The following is a 25,190-nucleotide window of genomic DNA, read 5'->3' on the forward strand; positions in this document are numbered from 1 at the left end:
ATTTAATCATCCATCATCCTGGTGTAGGCGTAATATTGTTCGTTGCAGTTACATTCCCTTGAAATAATGATAATGGATTTTCTTGGCAGCGTTGAACAGCCTACATGTAGGCAGGATCAAGTATTTGAGAAGGGCTCTTGATTGTCGTGAGATCATTCGTCGTCTGTCCAGTGGCTGCAATTGGTCGCATGAACGTTTTTCCCCCCGAAGGCTCAAGACTAGGATGAAATGAGGTACAGAACTGAGGAGCTAAAGGAATGGGCGAATAAGGACAGACGAGACACACACACGGAGAGCGCGCGGTGATCTATCTGACTGAAGTGAAGTCTGATCATCACAAGACGCGGGAATTTGGATCACATTTAGATAAGAGGATTTCACTGAAGCGAATGGTGTGAAAGGTAAGACTGCGGAAGGATTTCATCTGCTATTTGGCTACTCCTGTCGCTTAATTCCATTATCTCACCTGCGTTTGTTAAAACAACACTGGAATAATTAATCAGAAAAGGGCACCAAAAATACTTTTTTTTTTTTACTGCTACTTGCCACTTCTTCATATTGTTGCGCCTTTGCTTGAATTTATCTTAAAGTGTAATATTGGGTAAATCTTTTTGTGTTCTATTCATTACACTAGAGTGCGTTTGAGGAAACATTTTACATATTTGCTTGTAAAATATGTCATTAACTAACGTAAACAGAAGCACACGGTGCATATTTTAAAGACAATATTTTATGTAGATTTCTAGCTCTGTAAAAGTTTTCTATTATTAGCCTATTATTATTGTTATTAAAAATCTTAGGGATGTCCCGAACACACCCAATGCCCAAGAATATACTTGATGTATCCTTCATCTATTTTTAAATTTACCGCGTTTCATCTTTACTGTGCTGTTGAGAATAGATATGAAGCCAAGGTGAGCGCTTGATGTTTATTTCAGGATTCAGTAGCAGGTGAAAAGAGAGAGGGACAAAGACAGACATGCAAGGGAATTTGCCGATATTGTGGGCTCTTCTTTTAATACAAATATTTGAAATGCCCAGTGCCTTAAAAGCATTTTATCTAATTTTACAGAATAAGAAAAAAAACATGCTTCAAGGCAAATTACAGTAAAATACTGTGATGCTATCCAAACAAGCTTTAATTTAAATAATGTCAATTTTGTTTCCAAAAAAGTCATATGCATATGAGTTATATTATAGAATAATAAGCCATCTGTCACAACAGCTGAGGAAAACTGACTTTGTAAACTATACACCCTAGTCTGTGCTAACCAGCATAATCTCTTGACCCTAATTTAGACCACTGTTTAAGTTAAGTGGGGGTGCCCTCTTGAACAAGCCCGGACGACTTCCTCTCTAAACTCACGTCAGCCTTCTTATCCGACATGAATGACAGGAGCTGTGGTGTCCTGCTTGTTCTCAGGAACAACAATAGTCCTCAGGAAGCACTTCTCATGGCTGTCCATCAAAATTCAACAAAGTCTTCACTGTTCTTGACCCGCAGAGACATCCCTCCCTCCCTGTGTTTCTGAAATCCCCCAGAGGCTACACGGCTTCAGTGCATTCCTCCACTCACTCGGTTTCTCTCCCTCCTTAGGTTCAGGGCAAGCATCACTCACACAGCTATAAGGATGCAGGTGTCGGGATTGAGGATTAAGCTGGGGTGTCCGCTTATCTTGCTGGCACTGATTCAGTTCTTCGCCCCTGTTTCGGCTCAAGGTAATTGCTGTCTTCATGGTTCTGAATTGGCATTTTGCTCTGGTTTATTAGGCTTTTGTGTCGTTGTGTAAAATGTGAGGTGCTGTCCTCGTATATGATATTTGAAGGCAAATGGTTACATCTGATTGAGGTCTGAACATTTGACCCTTCATGCGTCTTCACATCTCCTAGGACTCATTTCAGTGTAATGCCTCTCAGTAAGAAGGTAAAAAGGGCTAAAGTGAGTCTTGAGGGTTTTTTGATAGGATAGAGATGTGGAAAAGCATTTAGTCTTACATCACAGGGGACCACAATGATAATATCCCTCAAGGCAGCTTAAAAAGGCTTAATTGGTTGCTCTGTTTGGAAGGAGTTTCACATTCCTCCCGGACCCTCGAGTGTAAGGTTGAGTCTGGATCATCATCTGGAGTGGGAGTTACTGTTTGAAAGATAAAGTTTGGATTACTCTCTGAACTTTTTTTGTGTTCACTCTTCTTCCCAGACCAGCACTTTCGTGATGGGCAGGTGTAGTTTTTAAATGTGCCGCCTAGACAGGTTCTTTTCATGCCTAAAATCACTGAAAGCTGTTGTGCAGCTGAACAGGGGAAATAAAACCAAAAAACGCTTGTAGTTAAAGGAATATTCTAGGTTTAATATCACTTAAGATGAATCAAACGCACTTGTGGCAGAATGATATATATGAAAATAATATAATGAAAATAAATGGTCCCATTTTATATTAGGTGGCCTTACTATGTTACTTGCATCAAAAAAATAAGTACAGTGTACTGATTGTGTTCATATTGTATTGCAAAACACTTTTGCTGATATGGGTAAAGTGGTGGTATGGGTAAGTTTAAGGGTAGGGTTAGGTGTAAGGGAAGTTTCACAGACGTAAATTATAAATGTAACTACAGAAATTAGTTACAGATGTAATTACATGGGGGTCATTTTTAAAATGTAAGTACAATGTAAAAACATGTATGTGCAAAATACGTGCATTATACCAAATGATTAATTAAAATGTTATTACATAGTTTAGTAGTTAAAGGGGTACTTCAGCGCTGGGAAGATGAATCTGTATTTAATCTGGGTCATCAATGTAGTAGAAATGTGAAAATATTTTTGAATTTGGTGCCTTCTAGACTGAGAAAAGACAGAAAATGTATTTTTGTGTCATGGGCATGAAAGACTACAATTCTCAGAATGCTTCGCTGTCCTATGAGGCCATTCCCAAAGACACCTACTGGATTACTGTGACTGAGTTGGAGAAGACACTACAATTAAAAACTGAATGTGTCTGTTCAATATAATGAGTGAGTCACCGCGCGAGTGTCACAGCACTGAGCACTAACTGCAGGAGTCAGATAAATGAGTTAAGCTCTCGTGATGAGAGCTGAGGTAATCGCAACTACACTCGCGGCATACATTCACAACGTGAGATCAGTCTGGCGCATTTCAGTTCATGCCTTTGCAAGCTTAACTTTCACAGAAATTATTTTGAGAAGTTAAAAGACTTACATTGCTCACCATAGCTCCGTTTAAATTAGTGCCTGTAGCTGTGAGCTGAGCTCTGAGTGTAATCTCCATCCCCCATGCGCGGGTTCAAAACATGCGGAAATGGCTCCCTCTGCTGGCTGTAGTCTTTAGCCTTTGGCCAAACATTCCTCCTATAATGCAAATATCGTCAATTTGCATCATAGGAGGAATTTTTCCAGAAATAAAACGCATAAATCTCTTGTCTCTGGGGATATGAGGGGGGAAAGCACAATCATTTGAATATACTCCAGGGTTACTACTGATAAAAAGCCATATGCTAATCGCTGAAGTAACCCTTTAAGGGTTACAACAAATGCAAATACATTTTCTGTCATCTTTGCAGGACTGTGATATGAAGAGTGTCTAAACATATTTTAGCAACTGTGTGAAAGTGAAAAGCACATAACAGGGACAATACTGATATAAACATGAAAATCTGTCGAAACCGTATGTGTCATCGTTTTCAAATAGTCCACACTATACAATGTCAGTTACATCTCTTCACGAGACCATACTTTTCACCAACTGTTTTTCAAATACCATGAATACTAGGTATTGTTACTGCTATATTGGTTTATTGATACACCTGGTAAATATAAATAAAGATGGCTGTAAAAATAAATCTACATTGTTTATCCTTTTAAGCTATCATTCAAAACATTCACAAAAACCTAACCTTTCATTGAAGTAAAAGAATAGAAAGTCAGGAGAAAAACACATTATGAAATAAATGTTTTTCTCCAAAACACGTTGGCCACAATTACTGGCACCCCTAGAATATTTTATGAGTAAAATATCTCTGAAGTATATTCCCATTAATATAAAAAAACATTTATTTAGCACACCAGGCTGACTAGGAACATGAAATTGTTCAGCTATGATGTCTTGTTCCACAGGAGTATAAATATGAGGAATCACAGAGGCCAAATTCCCTTAATCATTAATCTCAATGAGTAAAGCCAAAGAATATAGTTCTGATGTGCAGCAAAAGATTGTTGAGCTTAACAAAATAGAAAGCGGCTGAAAGAAAACATCAGGGCAATAATTAAGAAGTTCCAATCAACTAAAGATAGTACGAATCTGCCTGAAAAAGGACGTGTGTCTCATTGTCTTAATGTTTGCTGAGGAGGATAGATCAAGTGGACAAAGACTCTTCTTAGGATCACAGATGGAGATTCACAGAGATTAGTTGAATCTTTGGCTCAGAAAGCCTTTAAAGGTCCCGTTCTTCGCGATTCCATCTTTCAAACTTCAGTTAGTGTGTAATGTTGCTGTTAGAGCATAAATAATACCTGTAAAATTATAAAGCTCAATGTTCAATGCCAAGCAAGATATTTTATTTAACAGAAGTTTCCTTTCAAAGCCTACAGTGAACGGCCGGTTTGGACTACACCCCTGCACTTCCTTCATGAATGACGTCACTAGAACCGTTTGTTGACTAACCCTCCGCCCACAAGTACATGCAAAATAGGGGGCGTGGTCTTGTTGCTCTCCCACGTGGAGAAGAGCGCGCATTCAGCGCTTGCATCTTCCCGTTATGGTAAGAGGCGGGACCTTTCCGGGCAAAGTGCACTAAGCTGCTGTCCTATCACAAAACGGGAAGCGCTGGCCCAATCAGAACTCGTTACGTGTTTCTGAAGGAGGGACTTCATAGAACAAGGAAATCATCAGGCCGTTTTTAGGACAGAGGAAACAGCGGTGTACAGATAAGTCAATTGTGTGAAAAATACTGTGTTGTTTTACACGCGAAACATGAACTCATGTTATATTGCACACTGTAAACAAAATCAAAGCTTCGAAAACACGTGAAGAACAGGACCTTTAAAAAAAATCAAACAACCCTTATAATCACCACATGTTGTTTGGGAGGGTCAAGAAAAATATCAAGAAAAAAATCTTCCTTGCTCATCTAGAAACAAACTCCATCATATTCAGTGGTCAGACATGACTGGAACTTTAAAAAGGACCTCTTTCTGTGGTCCGATTAAAATATACAAAGAGCTTTTTGGCAGCAAACCCACCAGATTGGTTTGGCGCAAACAGGGATAAAAAAATATCCCATGCCCATGGTTAAATATACAACTGATTCTTTAATGGGTCTATTTTTTGCTGGAGTTCCTAGACATCTTGTTCAGATGGTATCATGGATTCTAACAAATACCAAAGATAAAAACAGAAATCTTATAATGGGCTGTTGTTGGATCTTCAATCAGGACAACAAATCCAAAACAAACATCAAAATCAACACACAAATGTGGCACTGAAAACAAAATGAAGCTTCTTCCATGACCGTCCCAGTTCCCTGACATGAACCCTATAGAGAATGAGTGATGAGCTGAAGATAAGAAGCACCCACATGGATCTGGGAATCTGAAGGATTTGGAGAGATTCTTTATGGAGGAATTGTCTCTGATATCATGTCAGGTGTTTTCCAAATGCATCAGGCATCATAGAAGAAGTCTCAGAGTTGTTATCTTGGAAAAAGAGGGTTGCAAAAACTATTCAATAAAAGGGTGCCAATAGTTATGGCCAATATGTTTTGGAGAAATACCACAATACACTGGTATTGCATCCTTCATATCTCCGAAGAGTCTTTAGTTTTAAGACAGATACGCCATACAGATCTTTCTGAAAACAGACGCGCTTATGAAGGCGTGTAGTGGGCGGGGCTAAAGAATCACAAACACACACACACACACACACACACACACACACACACACACACACACACACACACACACACACACACACACACACACACACACACACACACACACACACACACATTTCATTTATTTTATTTACGCTATTTAGACACATTTTAACATGTAACCCAACCCCACCCCATCCCTAAACCTACCCATTTGTGTGAACATGATATAAAACACAGGAGATAACATATGACTGCATCCATGAGTTATTCAAAAAAGTTAAATAATCCAAGTTTTCTGAGGCCAAACGATTGATTTGCATGAAGAAAATCCCCAAAAGCCCCAAAATAATGTGCACCTTTAAAGAGTTGGATTTTCATGCTAAACATGGACAAAATTATATATATATATATATATATATATATATATATATATATATATATATATATACATATATATATATATTAATTAGTCCATGTTTAGCATGAAAATCCAACTCTTTAAAGGTGCACTATGCAACTTTCCGTCCACTAGAGGGTCACCTATTAAAAAACAAATGCGTAGTTAGATGACGCAAAGTTTGAGCGCAGCATCTTGGGACATGTGGTCTTCAGCTCACAGCTGGTGGAAAATAGGACTCAGGCAGAAATCACGTTCAATAATGTGGTTATTAACTTTACTGTAGTATGAAGCAGAGCAGGACTAAGTGTTGTGGAGCTGAGCACAGCTGCTGGAGCGATTGTTACACAAATACCCGCCTCGTGAGCACTGGGACTTTTATCATGACGGGACGGGACACAATCACCGGGCACCTACACTATTTCCGCTCTTCCGGTTATGATTATGAGGTAATGCAGCTCTGTTTATCATATTAGATACATTTGTGTGTTGAAAGTTATGACGTTACTCTGTGCGTTCACTTGTTCACACAGCTAAGAGTAAAGCGTTTCTGCTAAATAAAACCTGAAACTGAGGGTAGCACAGATATAACGCAATTGACTTCCTCAGATGCTATGCTGAAACGTCCCGGTCCTTAGTTAAAATAGCCATTTTCTCACAATTTACAAATAGTTGGAAACATTTGGGATATTTTAGGTACTCAACTGAACAAAATATAAAACACTGACCTAGTGGTTTTTGGATATTTTACTGCAAAAATACTACATAGTGCACCTTTAACAGTGTAAATAAGTCAGAATACATACAATAGTATTAGACCCAGCGTTAAGGAACTAACCCCCCCCCAAAAAAAAGTTTAGTATAGGTGGTACATTATTATATTCAAAACCTCTGCAGACCGTACAACAGCTAATGTAAAATAATTGTTGCCACATTATGTGAAGTTATTGTTTGTGCTAATGAACACTATGCCACAAATTCTGTCTACTAAGTTTAACGTGGCTTTTTTGAACCTGCCATATTCCTTTAACACGGCACCGATGTACAGTCTAGAACTGTTTGTGGGTACTTGAAGCGTTGGAGTGAAAATGCTTGCAATTACTGACAATGCCCTGCTGAGAATGTATGGGCAGAAGCAGACAGTGATACAAAGCATTTTGAAGCGGTATGATGAGACATTATGAGAGCGTTTTGGAAGGGTATTTATTGTGAAGTTGTGGAAAAATGAAACAAAAGAACTGAAGGTCAAACCTAAACAGGCTGTCTGAAGTCCTGTCAAAAATACTGTCTGCAATCCTGTCTCCAGCTGTCAAAAAACACACACTCATCCACTGTTTTAAAGTAATTATTGTTTGGATTTACATGGGAAGTACATCTCATTACAAAACAGTTTGTAATGTATTTTTACACATTGAGAGGTGGGAAATGTAGCCAAGTTTCCCTGATTTTCATTATATGGCCCTAAATAATTCCTGCTGCTAAGATTAGTGGAAATGTACATCACATCCAGCAAGACAATTGTAAAAGTACAGAATGTTTTTGACTGTTCACGCTAAGTAAAGTAGGCATTAATATTTTAATTCCCTCAACCTCATTTTTTTATATTTTATCTGAATTTGTTCAAAACAAGTTCGGAGCCCTCTGACAGGTGAGTAATTGGAAGCATGCTGATAAAAGAACCTGGTGGATTTTGGGAGTAAGAACTATTTGAGTGTCTCCAAAAGGATGAAAGATAACCACATCAAAGACCTACGGATTTGTGGGTGTGCGTTTCTAACATACAGACAGATACAGGACCTCCTGCTCGTATTGCTCTCGTTTCAAGTTACAAGTCAGCACTTGTCACCCTTAAACCACCATGGCTATTGTTCTTTTCCTCCCCCCTCAATCTCTACAGGATTCTACTTGGCACAGAACCTTTAATCACCAAAAGCCAGGAGACGTGGATACCTGGGTTTGCTAAGACAGTTTTCCAAGGAATATTCTATGAAACTGTCACGATACTGCTTCCAGAAATCTGTTTTCTTTTTTCACGCCGACGAATGTATTACGTTCTTCTTCATTATTCATGGCTCGTGAACAGAGTTTTAGCATCTCAACATTGTTGGATTTACTTTCCGAATTGTATCTCGCATACATTTTTCATCTCTGTCATTGTGTGCTGTACTGAGCTGGCACGACACACTTCCCCCTCTATTTTCGTACTACTAGGCTGGTTACTTTATACACAGATGATCCGTTGTGAAACATTTTCCAAATACTCTAGATGGCTGGATTTATATCAATACTAATTTCATCCCACTCACAGGATTGACTAAGAATTATTACTGACACTTTCCATGACATTGACACTTAGTTTTTTTTAAACCACATACTATATTGTACCATTTTTAGAATAATTATAAGTATAAATAAAAAAATCTAACAAATATTTTTCTTTAAAGGTTACATATCACACATAGTTTCTGCCAATCTCATGTTAATCTTGAGGACCTATGCAGTGGTATTGAATCCTTCATATCTCTGATAAGTCTTTAGTATTATTATATTTATAAAAGACAGATACGCCATACAGATTCTTTATGAAAACAGACAAACTCGTAGAGCGTGCAATGGGCGGAGCTAAAGAGTCACGAGCATACGTTCGTGTTGTTTAATGCACTTTTGCGCCGATTGCCAACAAAACAGACATTTGATGCAGTTTCACTCATGAACGGGAACATCAAACACTTGCAGAACTCTGCTGCTCTGGAAAAACAAACTGCGTCCACTGTTTCCTTAACACTGGGTTATTTGGGAAGCTGAATAAGATTATCTTTCTCTCACAACCAAAAACACACTTCTTTAGTGACATTGCTGTCTAAAAACAAAACGACAGCACTGCCGACGGCTCTCGAAACCCGAACGAAGCATATTGATGGGCAAACTCTTGCTTCGCTCTGGTTGATGTGCACAAGCGCTCTCCCTGGAGAAGTGCCCATACAAGGAATTCAAAATGTTGGCCAAATTCAGTGTAAATAAGTCTGAATGGATTTATGGGAAATATCAGCAGCAACTCACAAACGTTTGGTCCCAAACCAGATAGACCCTAATGAGTGACAGCTTCATTTAAGATAAACTTTCAACCCTATTACTTGCAACCCTGTTTCCTACTGGATAGTTTCCACTTTAGAAAGATAGAGGCATGGAAATGTGTTTCTATATATGCTGATTGATGGAAATGAGTCGTAGTTCCACATATTTGGACTAATTGTGGTGTGGGTGTCCATGAGAAGATGCTCACAACAAAAGAAACCCAGCACCCAGAAACCCAGTGTTCCGTTCCTCAGGTTGGTGTGCCAAGATCAGTTTTATGCCTTACTCTCTGTCTGCTTAAATGCCCTGTTTCCAATAGTATTGAACTCTGGGTTTCATTCTTAGATATTTTCCTTTTCTGTTTGTGCCGAGATGGTTTCTTCATATATTATTTATGTAACACCTCGGTTTCTTTCTCTGGCTAGAATTGTTGCATGTTAGTATATCAGAACAGAGAAACATTGATTAATCAATGTTTCATTACCTTACATGTGGGATGTGTGATGTTTGGGTGTGGTGATTTCTCATAGGGCTTACGTGGTTTTAACAACTGATTATGGGTCAGGAATTTTTATGCTGTATGAAAATGCTTAGGAATTAAATATTAAAGACAACCCCTAATCAGTTGTTTATGGCCATAGACACTCATAAACTGAAGTATTAGCTGAACTGTTTAAGACTTGTCTTCCTCTTGAACCTCACTGGTATTTAGTATGCTTTAGAAAATAGCAGAAAGCTACACTTCTGACCTTTAAGTCATATTCTCTTTTTAATAACCATCTTGTCATTTTTAATGAGACATTAGCTTTCCGTTCCTGACTTTATGTGCATTTTGTCAGATATAGGCCTACAATAAAATCATAATATGAAATCACCTTTTATTTCCACAGATTAAAAAGTTAGTTCACCCCCCCCCCCCCCCCCAAAAAAAAATGTCATTAATTACTTACCCTCATGTCGTTACAAGACCTTAGATCATCATCATCAGAACACAAATGAAGATATTTTCTTAATTTGAAAAATCTGAGAGCTCTCTGACCCCTCCATAGACAGCAGTTTAATTAACACTTTCAAGGTCCAGAGAGGTAGTAAAATCATTGTTAAAATAGTCCATGTGACTGCAGTGGTTCAACCTTAATTTTATGAAGCGACGGGAATACTTTGGACGCAAGAAAAAACAAATAAAAACGACTTCATTCAACAATTTCTTCTCATCTGTGTCATTCTCCTACATTGCGACGTAGTATAAACAGTGCAGCACTTCCGAGTTCTAAGGCAGAACGGTGGCTCACCATTGGCCAGCTCCTGCGTCATCATCATGCAAAGGTGTTGTAGTGCTCACGTGAACAGTTTCGGCCAATGCAAAACGCCGGCTTTGCGTCAAAATATTTACAGTGTAGGAGTCTGACACAGACAAGAAGAAATTATTGAATAGAGTCGTTATTTTTGGGCTTTTTTTGTGGACAAACAGTATTCCCAACGCTTCATAAAATTAAGGTTGAACCACTGTGGTCACATGGACTATTTTAACAATGTCTTTACAACCTTTCTGGACCTTGAAAGTGGTAAATAAATTGCTGTCTATGGAGGGGTTAGAGAGCTTTTGGATTTCATCAAAACATCTTAATTTGTTTTCCGAAAGATTTGGGTTTGGAACGACATGAGGGTGAGGAATTAATGACAGAATTTTCATTTTTGGGCAAATTGCTAATGTAACAAAATTGAGAATATGACTTGAAACAAACCTTTCCTTAGATTTGTATGCAATTACAAATAAAACGCTCCTCTGAAAAATATAAAACGTTTTTTTTTTGTCATAAGATTTTGAGTTAATCTATTTTTCCCTTGCAGTTCCAGCCCCAAGAAGACTTCGCTTTAGAGTTCTGAGTGCAGGCAAGCTACTTGTCTCATGGAAGGAACCAAAAGGAGAATATGATGGCTACAAATTTATATATAATAGTGAACCAGGTAAGAAGCAATGTGGTCAGTCAATAATAATAATACTATATTGTATACACAGGTTTGCTTTAAATGTGGATCTAAATCCAGTATTAACAAAATACAGTTTCTGTTTTAGTTCTTTTGATCCACACTTATTTCTCTAAACGCATTCAGATGTAGTGTCAGGCTTTCTTCAGTTCCTTCTGTGTGCTTCAACAGATGTATTTGTTAACCTTGTCAGATCTGAAGGACTCTTTGTTTCTCCACATGCTTGACAATAGTCCTTGTCTGGGGCTTTGATACGGCTCCCGATAACACATAAACAGCCAAGGTCACTCTTTGGTTTTATGTAGACCAGGTGCACTAGCCATTAGTTCTGCAAACTCGCCCCCATTGTTAAACGCTCACAACCCCCTTTCTGAGGAAACAGTGAACCATGTCTAAACTCGTTGTTTCTTGGAGCACATTCCAGAACACTTTGTGTATTAAGCCTCGTTCCATAGATATTCATCAGCCTGTTAGACATTCCCAACAGATGGGAAAAGCGCTCGTTTCAATTATAGCAGCTCATTTGCTGTGTTTCTATGTGCAAAGTGGCATTAATGGACATGGCAATTCTCTCTATTGGAATTGAGATATTAAAGTGATGGAACAAGGCCGAATGAGGACAGGTGATAGTTTGCATCAGAGCGAGGCAATGCGACTGTATTGTGATTGAGATGAGGAATGTCTGGCTGCAGTACCTGGTCAAAATCAAGGAGGTCGGATGGAGGTTACTGTCAGATCCAGATGCTTTTTACAGTATCTGATGTAAGCTGTGCGACTGTCCAAATCCCACAACAACATTGGCATCCTGTAGCAGTGCTCCAAACCAAAAAAATACCAAGGGTGTCGTTGGCTGCTAAAAAAATGTTTATGTGTGAAATTACAGAATGTATTAAATTGAACATAACACTGAAGCTGATAAAGTTAGCTTTTGTTTTAAAAGGTTTACTGACTGATGATGTTGAACATAGATGCACATCATGTAAAGATTAAATATTTTTATATATATATATATATATAAGTCAGGAATGTTAGATCTGCATGGCGCTGCATGATTTGTTCTGATGATTAACTGTATTGGCAATTGTTGTGTTGTTGATAGGTGAGATTATATCACATTATTATCTTCCACACCATTGAACCTGCTGCAATCTTTTTTTATGTTCAAAATCTTTTTTTATCCATATCATTTCACACATCAGTTTCTGAAAAAGTCCCTCATTGACTGCGACTGAATATAAGTTATCTGTACTTATCAGGATCTTGGATGGTTTAGTTGTACTTAGTAATAATTTGCTTCAACTTGATGCTGTCGTTCTACAGAGATATATTTATATGCAGTCTTCTAAGAATAATTCCGCTTGTTTGGGTACATGTTGTGTTAATTATGCTTCCCAAACAAAGTTAAAAATGTTCAATAATGTATTCAAAATAAAATAAAATACTATTATTCACTTATTCTAGAATACCATTATTGGTAGAAATTAATGATTTGCTTGTTTACAATTATGCATTAGTTAAGCATGGACAAAATAGTGATTAATAATTAACTTAACATTATAGTAAAGGCATATTAGCCATTATTTACAACTTAATAAGCCATGTATTATTTGTGTGTAGTGATGTAATTATATTTCTGTGCCCTTCTGTTAAGTTAACTGAACAATAAGCTACACTGTACACAATAAGCAACATTTTTTTGTTGGTTTTTGTTGGTTTAACTTAAAAAAGTAAGTACCCTGGTTGCCTTAAAGTTTTGAGTTTATTGAAATTAAAAATTTGAGTTGATACAATGAAGGAAATTTGTTTAATAATGTGTCTGAACCACATTATTTTTTTTTTTTGATAAATCATGAAAATAGCACTATTTAGCATGTTTCACTGCGTCATCAAAAATAAAACACACATAATTACCCAATATGCTTACAAAATCTTTTAATAATCTTTTAATAAAGGTTGTCGAATTTCAAAAAATGTTCATTGTATTAACTCAATTTTAATTTCAATTAACTCAAAATTTTAAGGCAACCAGGTATTTTTTTTCTAAATAATTTTTTACAGTGTAGTAATTATGTTTAATCAGTGTAGATTTTGCCATTATAAAATGCTAAAAATAGTGTAATAAAGACAATTTTACAATTTTATATTTTAGTCCCAGAGCATATGCAGTCTTTGCACACTTTACTGTCCATGTCCAGAAAGGGAATAAAAACATCATCAAAGTAGTCCATATGTGACATCAGTTGGTTGATTAGAATCTCTTGAAGCATTGAAAATAAATTTTGGTCCAAAAATATCCAAAACTATGACTTTATTCAGCATTGTCTTCTCTTCCGTGTTCCTCGAATAAAGATTCAAACGGCCATGAATCAGTGAATCGATCAATGATTCGGATCGTCAATGTCACGTGATTTCAGCAGTTTGGCAGTTTGATGCGCGATCCAAACTGCTGAAATCACGTGACATTGGCGATGCCACACATGGACTACTTTGATGATGTTTTTATTCCCTTTCTAGACATGGACAGTAAAGTGTGCATAGACTGCATATGCTCAGGGACTAAAATATAAAATAACTTAAACTGTGTTCCGAAGATGAATGGAGGTCTTACGGGTGTGGAACAACATTAGGGTGAGTCATTAATGACATAAATTTCATTTTTGGGTGAACTTACCCTTTAAGTTGTGAATAATGGCTAATATGCCCTTACTATAATGTTAAGTTAATCATTAATTACTATTGTGTCGATGCTTAACTAATGCATAATTGTGAACAAGCAAATCATTAATACGTTTTTCTAATGCATTATTCTGGACCCTTAAAATAAAGTGTTACCTTATTAATTTATACTTAATTTTTTTTTTGATAATGCATTTATATTTACATGTCGCCATACAGCATTAACAACCAGTCAGAAATATAGACTAATTTCACAAACTAAAAGTATAAATATCACAACAATGGTTCCTGGTTTATTTTGAATCTAAGAACCACAAGATGACTCGTGTTTAACTGAGGAAATAAGTTACGACTTTGAGCGATTCGCTTTCTGATTCTGATTCAAACAGCTATCTAACACGGCTGTTTCATGAATCTTTTTGATTGACTTATCAAAAGAACTGGATCATAAGAGTAATTTTTATGTGAATTGGACATCTCCGCTCATGCTGTGCTCATGCAGGAAACACTAGGTTTGTCTGACTTTAAGTGGTGCTGCACAGACTGATCTGTGTGTGACATCGAAGAGTGATTAGAGAGCAGACAGCTCCGAATGTCATATGCCGATCGGTCCGCGCAGCGCTGCTTTAAAGGGTTATTTCACTCAAAAATGAAAATAATTTAATTAATTACTCACCCTCATGTCGTTGGACACCTGTAAGACCTTCGTTCATCTTCGGAACACAAATGAAGATATTTTTGTTGAAAGCTGATGGCTGAGAAAGGCTTCAGAAAGGCCTCCATTGGCATTCAGTATATTTCCACTCACAGGACCCATAAAGACACTAAAACATCGATACAAAGTCCATCTCACTACAGTGGCTGTACGAAAATTTTACACTGCGACGAAAATAGTTATTGTGCACACAAAAATCAAAATAACGACTTTATCCACTAAGTTATTGACGTGAACTTGACGCATGCGTTAGAATATGATGCAGCTCCGCCGTTCAATACATGACCCGGAAGAGGAGGGGCGCCGCTATTGCGTGAGTTCACGTCTGAGACCTACACGGAAAACAATAACTTGGCGGATAAAATAACTTGGCGGATTTGATTTTTTTGCGCACAAAAACTATTATTGTCGCTTCATCAAATTATTGTACAGCCACTGTAGTGAGATGGACTTTTTTATCGATGTTTTAGTGCCTTTATGGGTCCTGTGAGTGGAAATATACTGAATGCCAATGGAGGCCTTTCTGAAGCCTTTTTCAGCCATCAGCTTTCAACAAAAATATCTTCATTTGTGTTCTGAAGATGAACGAAGGTCTTACGGGTGTCCAACGACAAGAGGGTGAGTAATTAATGAAATAATTTTCATTTTTGGGTGAACTAACAGTTTAAGTCGAACACAACTTCTGACAAGTACTTCAGTCAAATGTTATAAGAAAAAATGCATTTGGATGCACACAAAGATATAGAGAGGGTATTCATTGTCACTTTCCCCTCAGCTAATGCATGACTGGATTTAATAGGACAAAAAATACGAGTAAAACAAACCATTATCAGTTTAAACCAAAGGTTGGACTTGATAAAATGTTTCTTCCAAATTACTAAAGAGCCAGTGATCCATGGATATTGACACACTGCCAGGAATTGTGTTTCCTGACATTTTTATGTGCCTGACAAAGTACCAAAATAAAACAAAATATCTTATAATAAATTATATTATAATAGTTTTTTTGGTGTAAATTATATGTTCAGCAGCAGCTGTGGCCAAATATGAAAACAGAATATTTTGTATTAGGACGCACAAATTGATTTAACATCTATTATTCTCATTGAAAGTCCTTTGCTCCTCTCCTTTTAAAAAATCAAAGTGGGGATTGAGACGTTTGCTTTTGACAAAGCCATTTCTATCCTTTGTTTTCATTTAAACAAATTAGAGTTGGAGTTCTTTGATGTTGTCGTGAGAACGGGTGACAGTTCGCCGTCTCCAGCAATCTTCTTTTACTTTTCTATGAAGCGTGATGTGCAAAGTCATCAGCAAACTGTGGCTCTCCAGTTCTGACTCCCTTTGCTCTGAGTCTAACCCCAATCATGCTCCCACTGCTGCTGAATAAGCAACTTCCACTCCCCTTCGATTGATCTCTCAGTAAGCCACGAGGATTTTAATCAGGATCATTGGTCAGAGATCTGAATTGCAGGGGCAGGCTTCTTCATCAAATTGAGGGACTGTGATACGAGTATACCGCTGTTCAGGCATGACTGATTCAAATGCAATACATTTTGGCTGCACTTCTAGTTCATCACTATGCTTTTTTTGGGACTATTTTAAATTATTCAGTCCCTTAAAGGGATAGTCCACGCCAAAAATGAAACGTCTCATTTATTCATGCTAATGCTGAACCCTCAAAACTTCCTCAGTTCGAGAGCTCTCGTTGGTGGCGTGTTTGTGTCGTGTTATGTTTGAGCACATTGATTGCGATTGTGTTCATTGGCCATGTGCTTTTGTTTTGTTGTGAGCACATGGCTTGTCATGTTTTTTCCCGCGCCATGTGCTCTCCTGTCTTTTGTCTTAACCCGCCGATCTTTTTATTGGTTCAGTTGTCCCACCTACTCTGCCACTTTATCTTCCTTGTTTGCTGCACTATTTATTCTCCTTTGCTGTGTTTAAAATAACCCCCTGTACCCTCATTCACTATTTCCTACATTACTCCACTAATATAGTCACTTGAGCTAGCCGTTGAGCATACATCAGTACACTTGTTATTACAGTGCATTGTGGAAATGAATGCACTCAGTACTAACGTCCACTATGGTTTCAGACACCATTGCAAATGACTGTCCCCTCAAATAGTGCACTATTTAACAGTATTGGGGGGCAATTTCGGACAGGCTTTGTGTTGCAGTCCTGTGCCAGTTCATCGTCGTATACACCCCGTGTGTTCCATCCCTGCTGTATTAAGCCCTGTTTGCCAGCTTTGAGGTGTCTTTTTGTTTTCCCCAATGGGGTAGTTTTGTTTTTTAAATGAATAAAGCTCATCAACTCTGCACAGTTGAGTCCTCACCTCAGCCCTCAACCCCAACCCTGACATGTGAAGTGAAACCATAGGTGTGTGAGGAAAAATACTAATATTTGAAGCTTTTTTAACTATAAACCATCACTTCCAGCCAACTGCGTTCACCCGACATAAACATCAGCATGTTGTGAAGTGTGAACTAAGCATGCTCTGAAGTTCACTCAAGAAGCAGCGTTGGGTGTAATGCATTACTGGGTAATTAATTACCGTCCTTAAATTACTTTTCCCTTGAAATGTAAAGATTTACATTTACATTTAATCATTTAGCAGATGCTTTTATACAAAGCAACTTACAAAAGAGGAGAGCAATAGAAGCAACTAAACAAACAAGGGCAACAGCCTGCAAGTGCTGTAAGAAGTCTCAGATAATCGAACAGTACACAAACATTTTTTTATTTGTATTTTTTATATAAACAAACAAACAGAAAATTGAATTGGATAGTTAAGTGCTATTGATCAGATGCAGCTGGAAAAGATGTGTAGTTAATAAAGTAAAGTAAGGGATGGTAAAGTAAAGTAAAGTAAAGTAAAGTAAAGTAAAGTAAAGTAAAGTAAAATAAAGTAAAGTACTCTTTTTTTAGGGATTAAAGGGATTGCTCTTCATTTTTCTGTAATTTAATGGAGTTACTAATATGAATTACTGCATATAACAATTCTATATCAATAGTGGATTGAACATAACAATATAACAACTAATTAATGTTAAAATGTTGCCGGAAGCAATAAAATAATAATAATAAAAATAATAAAATAATATTATACTAATACAAATATTAGGATTTTTTTCACACACCTATGGTTTTGCTTCAGAAAACACTGATTTAACAACGGGGGTCTTATACAGTGTGTTCACTTTTTGACCATTCAATTCTTTTTAAAAATATGCGTCTGAAGAAAGAAAGTCATACATCTGGGACAGCATGACAGTGAGCAAATGATGAGACAATTTTTTGGTGGAGTATCCCTTGAAGTTAGTGAAAGTAGTTATTTTCTTTCTCAATTCACAAAATTACTGAAAGCAAACTTTTCTTGGAAGTCATAATCCCAGACTTTGTCACCATGGCAGGGATGTCATGAAGCAAGAAAGATGAGTTTGCGGCCAAGACCCTTTTAGAACAGACCATTTGTCACTGTCAATACTGCAAACAAACTTCATGAAGTTGTTTGCTGTGCAATAGCCATAAAGCTTCCACCCACAGATTGTATTCGGGTGATAACTTGGCATCACAGCTTGCCAGGCCAGTACTATTCCTCCTCTGGCTCGATTTGTGTGAAGAGTAGAGCAAAGCTGTTTTGGACAGGTTGTTTATCAGACTATTTTGGATATTATGTGTTTGCTTTCGCCTCTGAGAACTTGGATGAGTTTGTTTTAGATGTCTGGGGTAACTTCATGAGATGGCAATTTTTTTCTGTTATTATGAACTTGCTCCTCAATTCATCTACAACTGTGCGTGATTTTGAAATCGTTAATAGACCATCTATCCATGGACAAGTTTGTCAACCAAACCAGACTTTTCACAAAGCAAATAAATAGAAGAGACCTTAATGCACTGCATTAATTAAAAAAAATATAACTTGTATAAATAGATTTTCAAATAAATATGCATTATAATTATAAATAATACATTGATAAATTCAGCATTTAAGGGTGTAGTTCAGTTCTCTTGGTTCTTTTGATCTGGACCAAAAAAGAGTCCTGGTTCGCTAGCATTCACACTGTTGTGTGTGCATCCATATGACGGCATTTTGACCAAATGAGACCTTGTGAAGTGTTTATAAAAGGAGTCAAGGAGTTTCTGACGCCTGTACTGTACCGTAATGGGCAACATAGCTCCTATGACAAGAACAGGTATGTTTTAGTCACATCTGGTGACATCACACCCTGTTTCTGGCTTATGTAGATGCCTTTGAACCGTGTTGCATTCATATTTCAGTCAAACCGCACCAGAGTTCATTTGGAAGCGGACCGAGACTCCTTTTAAGGCTTTTCAGTCCGCTTGTTTGGTGCACACTAGGGTTCAGATGTCAGCATTTACACTTTTTTAAATAAAGCGCACTACTGAGCAATCTGAAAGTTTGTTTTAATTGAACCAAACCTGCCAAGTGTGAACACACCTTAAATTGCATTTTCATAAGCCATTTACCAATTACTTTTCATTATCATTTGAGTATATTTATTTATCCATTTGTCAAATTAAAAGAAATGTAATAAAAGACACTTTATTTTAGTGTCTCTGTTACACGTTATATAGTAATAACAGTAAATTATACTTAATTACAAGCAATTAACCCTAAACCAAACCCAACTTCTAAACCGAACCCTATATTAATGCTGCCTTCACATGCTATTGGAAGTATATATTATATTCAAGTATATATGGTATATGAGATTCCTGGTTAAAAATTGGACATGGATGCCCTCTCAAAGTCGTATACATCTGGGAAGTTTAACTGAGAACAAGTGCTGCTGTTACTGCTATTCTTTATTTTTTACTTTTCACAACTACCAGAGGTGTAAAGAGTACCTGAAAACCATACTTGATTAAAGTACAGATTCCTTTCAGTGAAAATGTATCTGATTTTAAAAGTACTTAAGTATTTTACTCACTAAATATAGGCTCAACGTTACACTAGTCCTCGACACCTGAAAATAAGAAACATTATTTATTTTCTAAAATCAAAATAAAGCTGAACACCTCAATTTTGCAATAAATTAAGGTCGCAAGGTCAACGTCTAGGCCATAAGTAAACCAATATCCTTCAAAAAGTTCTCGTCAATATAGCGGATAAATAAAACAATGTTATTAAATAGTCAAAGCCTTCTTGCACTGGATGTGCTGGATTCTGCCTCATCACCGGCTGCAGTCATGACCTCGTTTCATAAATCAAACTTGAGATTCATCAACTACCTGCTAATGCACTCGCATTCATGTAGAGTAGCCCCGTTGACATGTTTGGGCGAATAAAGGCAAAACGCACAACTTATTTGCACTTATATATTCAATGCCCTTAGATGGCGATATCGCTTCTTAATAGCTGAAAAATGTATTGGAGTAATAAGTACATTTACTTGTTCAAAGATGTAGTCAAGCAGAGAGTAAAAGTTGCTAATATCTTTGCTGCTCAGTACAACTACAAAGTACCCAAAAAGATAATTATGTACAGTAACTAATTACATTTACTCAAATAGTACTTTACATCAGTGACAGCCACTACATCACATTGTCTTATCATTAAAGTAGTGCATATTTACATACATGAATAATCATTTGATGCACATTGTATGTATTATGCACAGCGAAAATAGCCTGTATTTGACCGAAATTCCAGAATCCTCAGCAAGCTGACTATAGATAGCGTAGTGAATGTTGATATGGTTATCAATGAATGGGGCGATAAATATCATTTTGCCTCTAATAAGATTTTCCCAGTTAATAATAAACCTGAATAAGAATAAACCATGATTCCTGTTCTTGTAATGAACTTGTAATCACGATTTCAGAAGTGGGATGTAGGACATTTCCGATAGTATTTGATGGCAGATAAGTATATGTTGTTAATTAATATTACTCATTACATAATTGTATAATTAAACTGTAATAAGAACACCATCTAATGAAGTGTAACCAAAATGAGTTGTATATTTTTTCTTGTTATATTTTTATATATTTTTGGCAAAGTGATTTGTTAATGTATTACTTTATTGTGTTCCCTCAAGAGTATTTATCTGACATTGCATCTAAACAAACTGTTCGGCATTGACAGTCGGGTTATACAGAACTGGCTTTGATAGGTTTCTTTATAGAAACAGGCATGCAAGATACTAACCATCTTCTCTCTGATTTCTCTGATTTGTTTCTGATGACAGGTGGGGAAACAAGCGAGTGGCAAATTGCAAGGGGAGAGACTAAAGCAATAATAAAGGATTTTAATCCCAGGAAGGAGTATTCAGTCAAGGTTATAGCTGTGAGTGGAAACCTGCAAAGCCGAGCACTTCAGGGAAAATACACTGGTACGAAATACCTTGTTTCTTTGAAGCAATCCCTCTGAAACGGATTGCAAGTGAAAATATTGTGTTTGATTGTAGCCTCCTGTGTGATTTAAGACAGAACTGAATTGTGCCTTGAAAATAACATCTTCAATTGTACAAAGTGACTTTTTCTATACAAAATATATAGGGCCACATGTTTACAATTAGTTGAAATGTTGTCATACAAAGCGCAATATTTTGGACTTTAATACATCATGTCTCTTCAGCAGAAGACCAGAGCAGTGATGGAGACACCACTCAACCTCAGAGACTGAAAGAAGCTGGACCTGTGGAAGAGGGAAATGAGATCTCAGGAGGTAGAGCCAAAGTTGAACCTCTCCAGATGGAAATGTTATTGCTCAGATGATGCACTTTCATAGCTCAGGAGATTTAATGGAGTTCTCAGTCATTTTTGAAGTTCCAGTGAAATGTTAAAAGCCCTTAGGAGAAATAAACATGAGTCAGTTATTTTGTTCTCATGAGAAAACAACAATTTTACGAACTGATGATTTTATACGAAGATTGCGATGTAAGCAGATGTAAGCATGTGAAAATGAGGTCTTGCATATCTACTGAATTAGCCACAAATTTGCCAATGCGTAAAATTGAAATAGTATTGCTCAGAATTAAGAGCGTGTTGTTAAAAGATTTAACTTGACATCTCAGGTCAATTTCTACCTGGTTGTGGGAGAATTTGTTAGTATTGAAACTGATTTTTGATGGCAAACTTTGGTATGTTGGGAGATTGTTGAAAGCATGTAGAGCTCTTTCTCTGCAAAATGCAATACATGAAAATCGCTCTTTTCAGAGACAGCAGAGATATCCAAAAGATCTCTCTTGTGATTTTTCCTTCCTATGGGTTCTTCTCTCTTGTGGGACCTCCTTTTCTATGTCACTTCTTTTTTTATCTTTAACTTTTTAACATTATATGAGTTTCTCCATACGATCTTCTGAGACTGCTTATTGCTGAGAGAGCTGCCCTCCTGTCAAGATATTTCAGCCACGCCGCTGTCAATGAAATATAAGAACCCCAAACTGGCTGAAGTTGCAGAGGGCACCTCTCTATAGGTCCCATCTTTGCCTGTTTTAATGTCCCTGGCATACTTGACAAAATGAGCATGTTCAGAAAGCCAAAGTCAAAGATGATGTTCCTGTCTTAATGTTTCCTCTGGAGTCTCTCAGGGCCAGACCTTAGCCACAACTCATATAATACGTGAATATCACACAATACGTGAGGATTCTGAGGGTATTATGTACACAAAAGTATCCATGCTGGATCTTTCACCGAAATGCAACGTACCGATGAAATGGAGAAGAATGAATGCGAGGGAAAGGTTAGTGAGCTCATGGTTGACTGTGAAAGAGACGTGTCTCCAGCCTCTCTCAGTTGTCTTTTTGCTGGACTCAAAAGAGAGATTCGGCTTTGTTTAGCTGTGAACATTGATGTTTAGTGGGTGTAAAAACATCCCAGGCTGCTTGGATGCTGAAATGTGCTCTTGAGTGAAGCATTTAACTCAGGTCCCTCTGTAGGACGGCGGCTTTTGTGTTACCAGGTCTCGCATCTGTTGTTCAGAGTCTTTCATTTAGAACACCTCAGTGCGTCTGCCAAATGGCAGAGGTTTGAAATTGGTATGGCTCACACAGACCTCGTCTGTCCCGTTTTCCTCTTCAGACTACCGTCAGAGTGGGCAGGATTTGGCACGTGGATTCCAAGTGGGTGGTGGAACTCAGATTCTGTTCAGTTCTGTTAAGACTTACTTCACGCTTCGATTATGACTGAGCACTAATTTGTTTCTCTGCTTAAGATCTCATTAGCGCAGAATAACAATGAGATAATATTTCAAACCAAGAACTCGATGATGGAAAGTACCACAAGGGAATTATCGCTGGCACAAGGCATATTCAGACGGATAGATGATGTCCTGCTGTCTGCACATGTGTGCGCACTGGTGGGTTGGGATGGAGGACTCATCTTCTTTGATGTGCCATCCCTGGGAATGTGCCCAAGCAGATAGAATGAAAGTAAATGGTTATCTAAGCATCCATTGCTATCGTTGTGGGCTGTGAAATGGCACTTTGAGCTCAACAAAATGGTCAGATTTTTATATCTCTCCCAATTCTCTTATTCTCAAATGAGCGTTTCCGGAAGCAAATTGAAAGGTGTCATAAACACAAAGCTGTTGCCTTTTCATTTCTCACCAAGCTCATCTTTACGAGATGTCTGTAATTGTGATTCATGCTCAACATCTGTGGATATAAATGGGGCAAATAAATAAATCGCAGCCAGCGGTGTAAATGACAACTACGCAGTCAACTGAACAAACAAACACTCAAATGACAAGCAGTAATACTGGTATATGGCTAGTGTACTTACTTCAGCTAAGCAGTTACAGGTGACTACTAGTTAATAATCATGACTATTTTTATATATACAACACCGTCCAAAAAAATGAACTCCTGTAAGGTTTAAAAAATAAGATTTAAAAAATAATAATAATAGTTTTAATTCAGCAAGTACACATTAAAGGGACAGTTAACCCAAAAACGAAAATTCTGTCATCATTACTCACCCTCAAATTATTCCAATCCTGTATGAGTTTCTTTCATCTGCTGAACACAAAATAAGATATTTTGAAGAATGTTTGTAACTAAGCAGATCTAAGCAACCATTGACTAGTGTTTTTTTTCCCCCTACTATGGTAGTCAATGGCTGCCAAGATCTGCTTGGTTACATTCTTCCAAATATCTTCTTTTGTGTTCAGCAGAAGAAAGCAATTCATAAGGGTTGGAACACTTTAAGGGTGAGTAAATGATGACAGAATTTTCATTTTTGGGTGAACCATCCTTTTAAGGGCCTGATTTACTAAATATAGGCAAATTAGCGTCGGAGCACAATTCCAAAAAAAAACGCAGATGGGAGTTGAAAAAGCAGTGCGTGATTTACTGGCGACGAGCAAATTAAGAGCTAACACAGACGCAGCTGGATCATTTCCATAATGACCAATGTAATCTACCAGTTAGCATCTGGTTTAAGACGTGCTTTTTTGGGTGGTAAATAATGTTGCAAACACCAGTAAATTGAAAAGCACAAACATTAAATCACGTTGCATGATTCCTTTAAATATTCCCCTCCTCTAAATTTTGTGTCTGAAAGGGATACTCCGACAAATGCATATGCAATAAGTTCAGCCGCAAAAATAACTCTGCACTGTAAAAAAATATTATTGGTTTAATTTAAAAAAGTAAGTAACATGGTTGTCTTAAAATTTTGCGTTTATTGAAATAAAACATTTGAGTTGATACAATGGGAAATTGGTTTACTAAATAGAAAATACATTATTGTTGTATTTGAACCACATTATTTTTTTTATAAATCATGAAAATAGCACAGTTTGGGATGTTTCACTCTGTCATCACAAATAAAACACACACAATTACCCAATATACTTACAAAATCTTTCAATGAAATTGGAATAAAGGTTGTCAATTCTCAAAAATGTTTATTGTATTAACTCAAATTTTTTATGTCAATGAACTAGGTACCAGCTAGTTCCAGCAGCCAATCAGGTAACTTATTTTTTAAATATTTTTTTACAGTGTGTAAAAAAATCTGCCCCCAAATCTGGCCCTAAAAGAGTGACAGTGAAGACATGCACAATGTTACAAAAGATTTCTTTTTGAAATAAAGGCTTTTTATGAAAGAATATATTGTGGATTCCACGAAAATATTAGGCAGCAAACCTGTTTTCAACACTGATAATAATAATAAATGTTTCTTGCGCATCAAATCAGCATATAATGATTTCTGAATTTCTAAATTTCTGGCATTAGAAGTAATGATGCTGAAAATTCAGCTTTGTCATCACAGGAATAAATAAAATAGAAATTAAAATAGAAAAGTTATAATATTACTGTTTATTTTCTGTATTTTTGATTACATAAATAAATGAAACCAAAACTTAAAAAAATCTTGACAACCCCAAATGGTACTGTGTTTATTAGATCCATCATGATATCAAATCTTCAAATCTTTAGAATCTGTTCATCAAAAATATTTGTTAAATTAATCTT

The 25,190-nt window shown here is 37.0% G+C and overlaps 1 protein-coding gene across 10 annotated transcripts in view; it reads left to right on the forward strand.

Annotated features, from left to right (window-relative positions):
- Window positions 1-25,190, forward strand: part of col14a1a (collagen, type XIV, alpha 1a) — a 177,623-nt gene continuing 152,433 nt past the window's right edge. For 5 of the 10 annotated variants that reach the window (XM_067449022.1, XM_067449020.1, XM_067449023.1 and 2 more), the window contains exons 1-5: window positions 4-401; window positions 1,598-1,719; window positions 11,214-11,330; window positions 20,958-21,101; window positions 21,347-21,436. In XM_067449022.1, the coding sequence (XP_067305123.1) occupies window positions 1,632-1,719; window positions 11,214-11,330; window positions 20,958-21,101; window positions 21,347-21,436 (439 nt within the window). In that variant the 5' untranslated portion in view covers window positions 4-401; window positions 1,598-1,631. Of the gene's footprint in view, window positions 402-1,597; window positions 1,720-11,213; window positions 11,331-20,957; window positions 21,102-21,346; window positions 21,437-25,190 lie in introns of all 10 variants that reach the window. The other 5 variants (XM_067449025.1, XM_067449017.1, XM_067449019.1 and 2 more) reach the window with 5 other exon arrangements.

The sequence above is a fragment of the Pseudorasbora parva genome, chromosome 7 (genome assembly GCF_024679245.1).
Source record: "Pseudorasbora parva isolate DD20220531a chromosome 7, ASM2467924v1, whole genome shotgun sequence".
Classification (NCBI taxonomy): domain Eukaryota; kingdom Metazoa; phylum Chordata; class Actinopteri; order Cypriniformes; family Gobionidae; genus Pseudorasbora; species Pseudorasbora parva.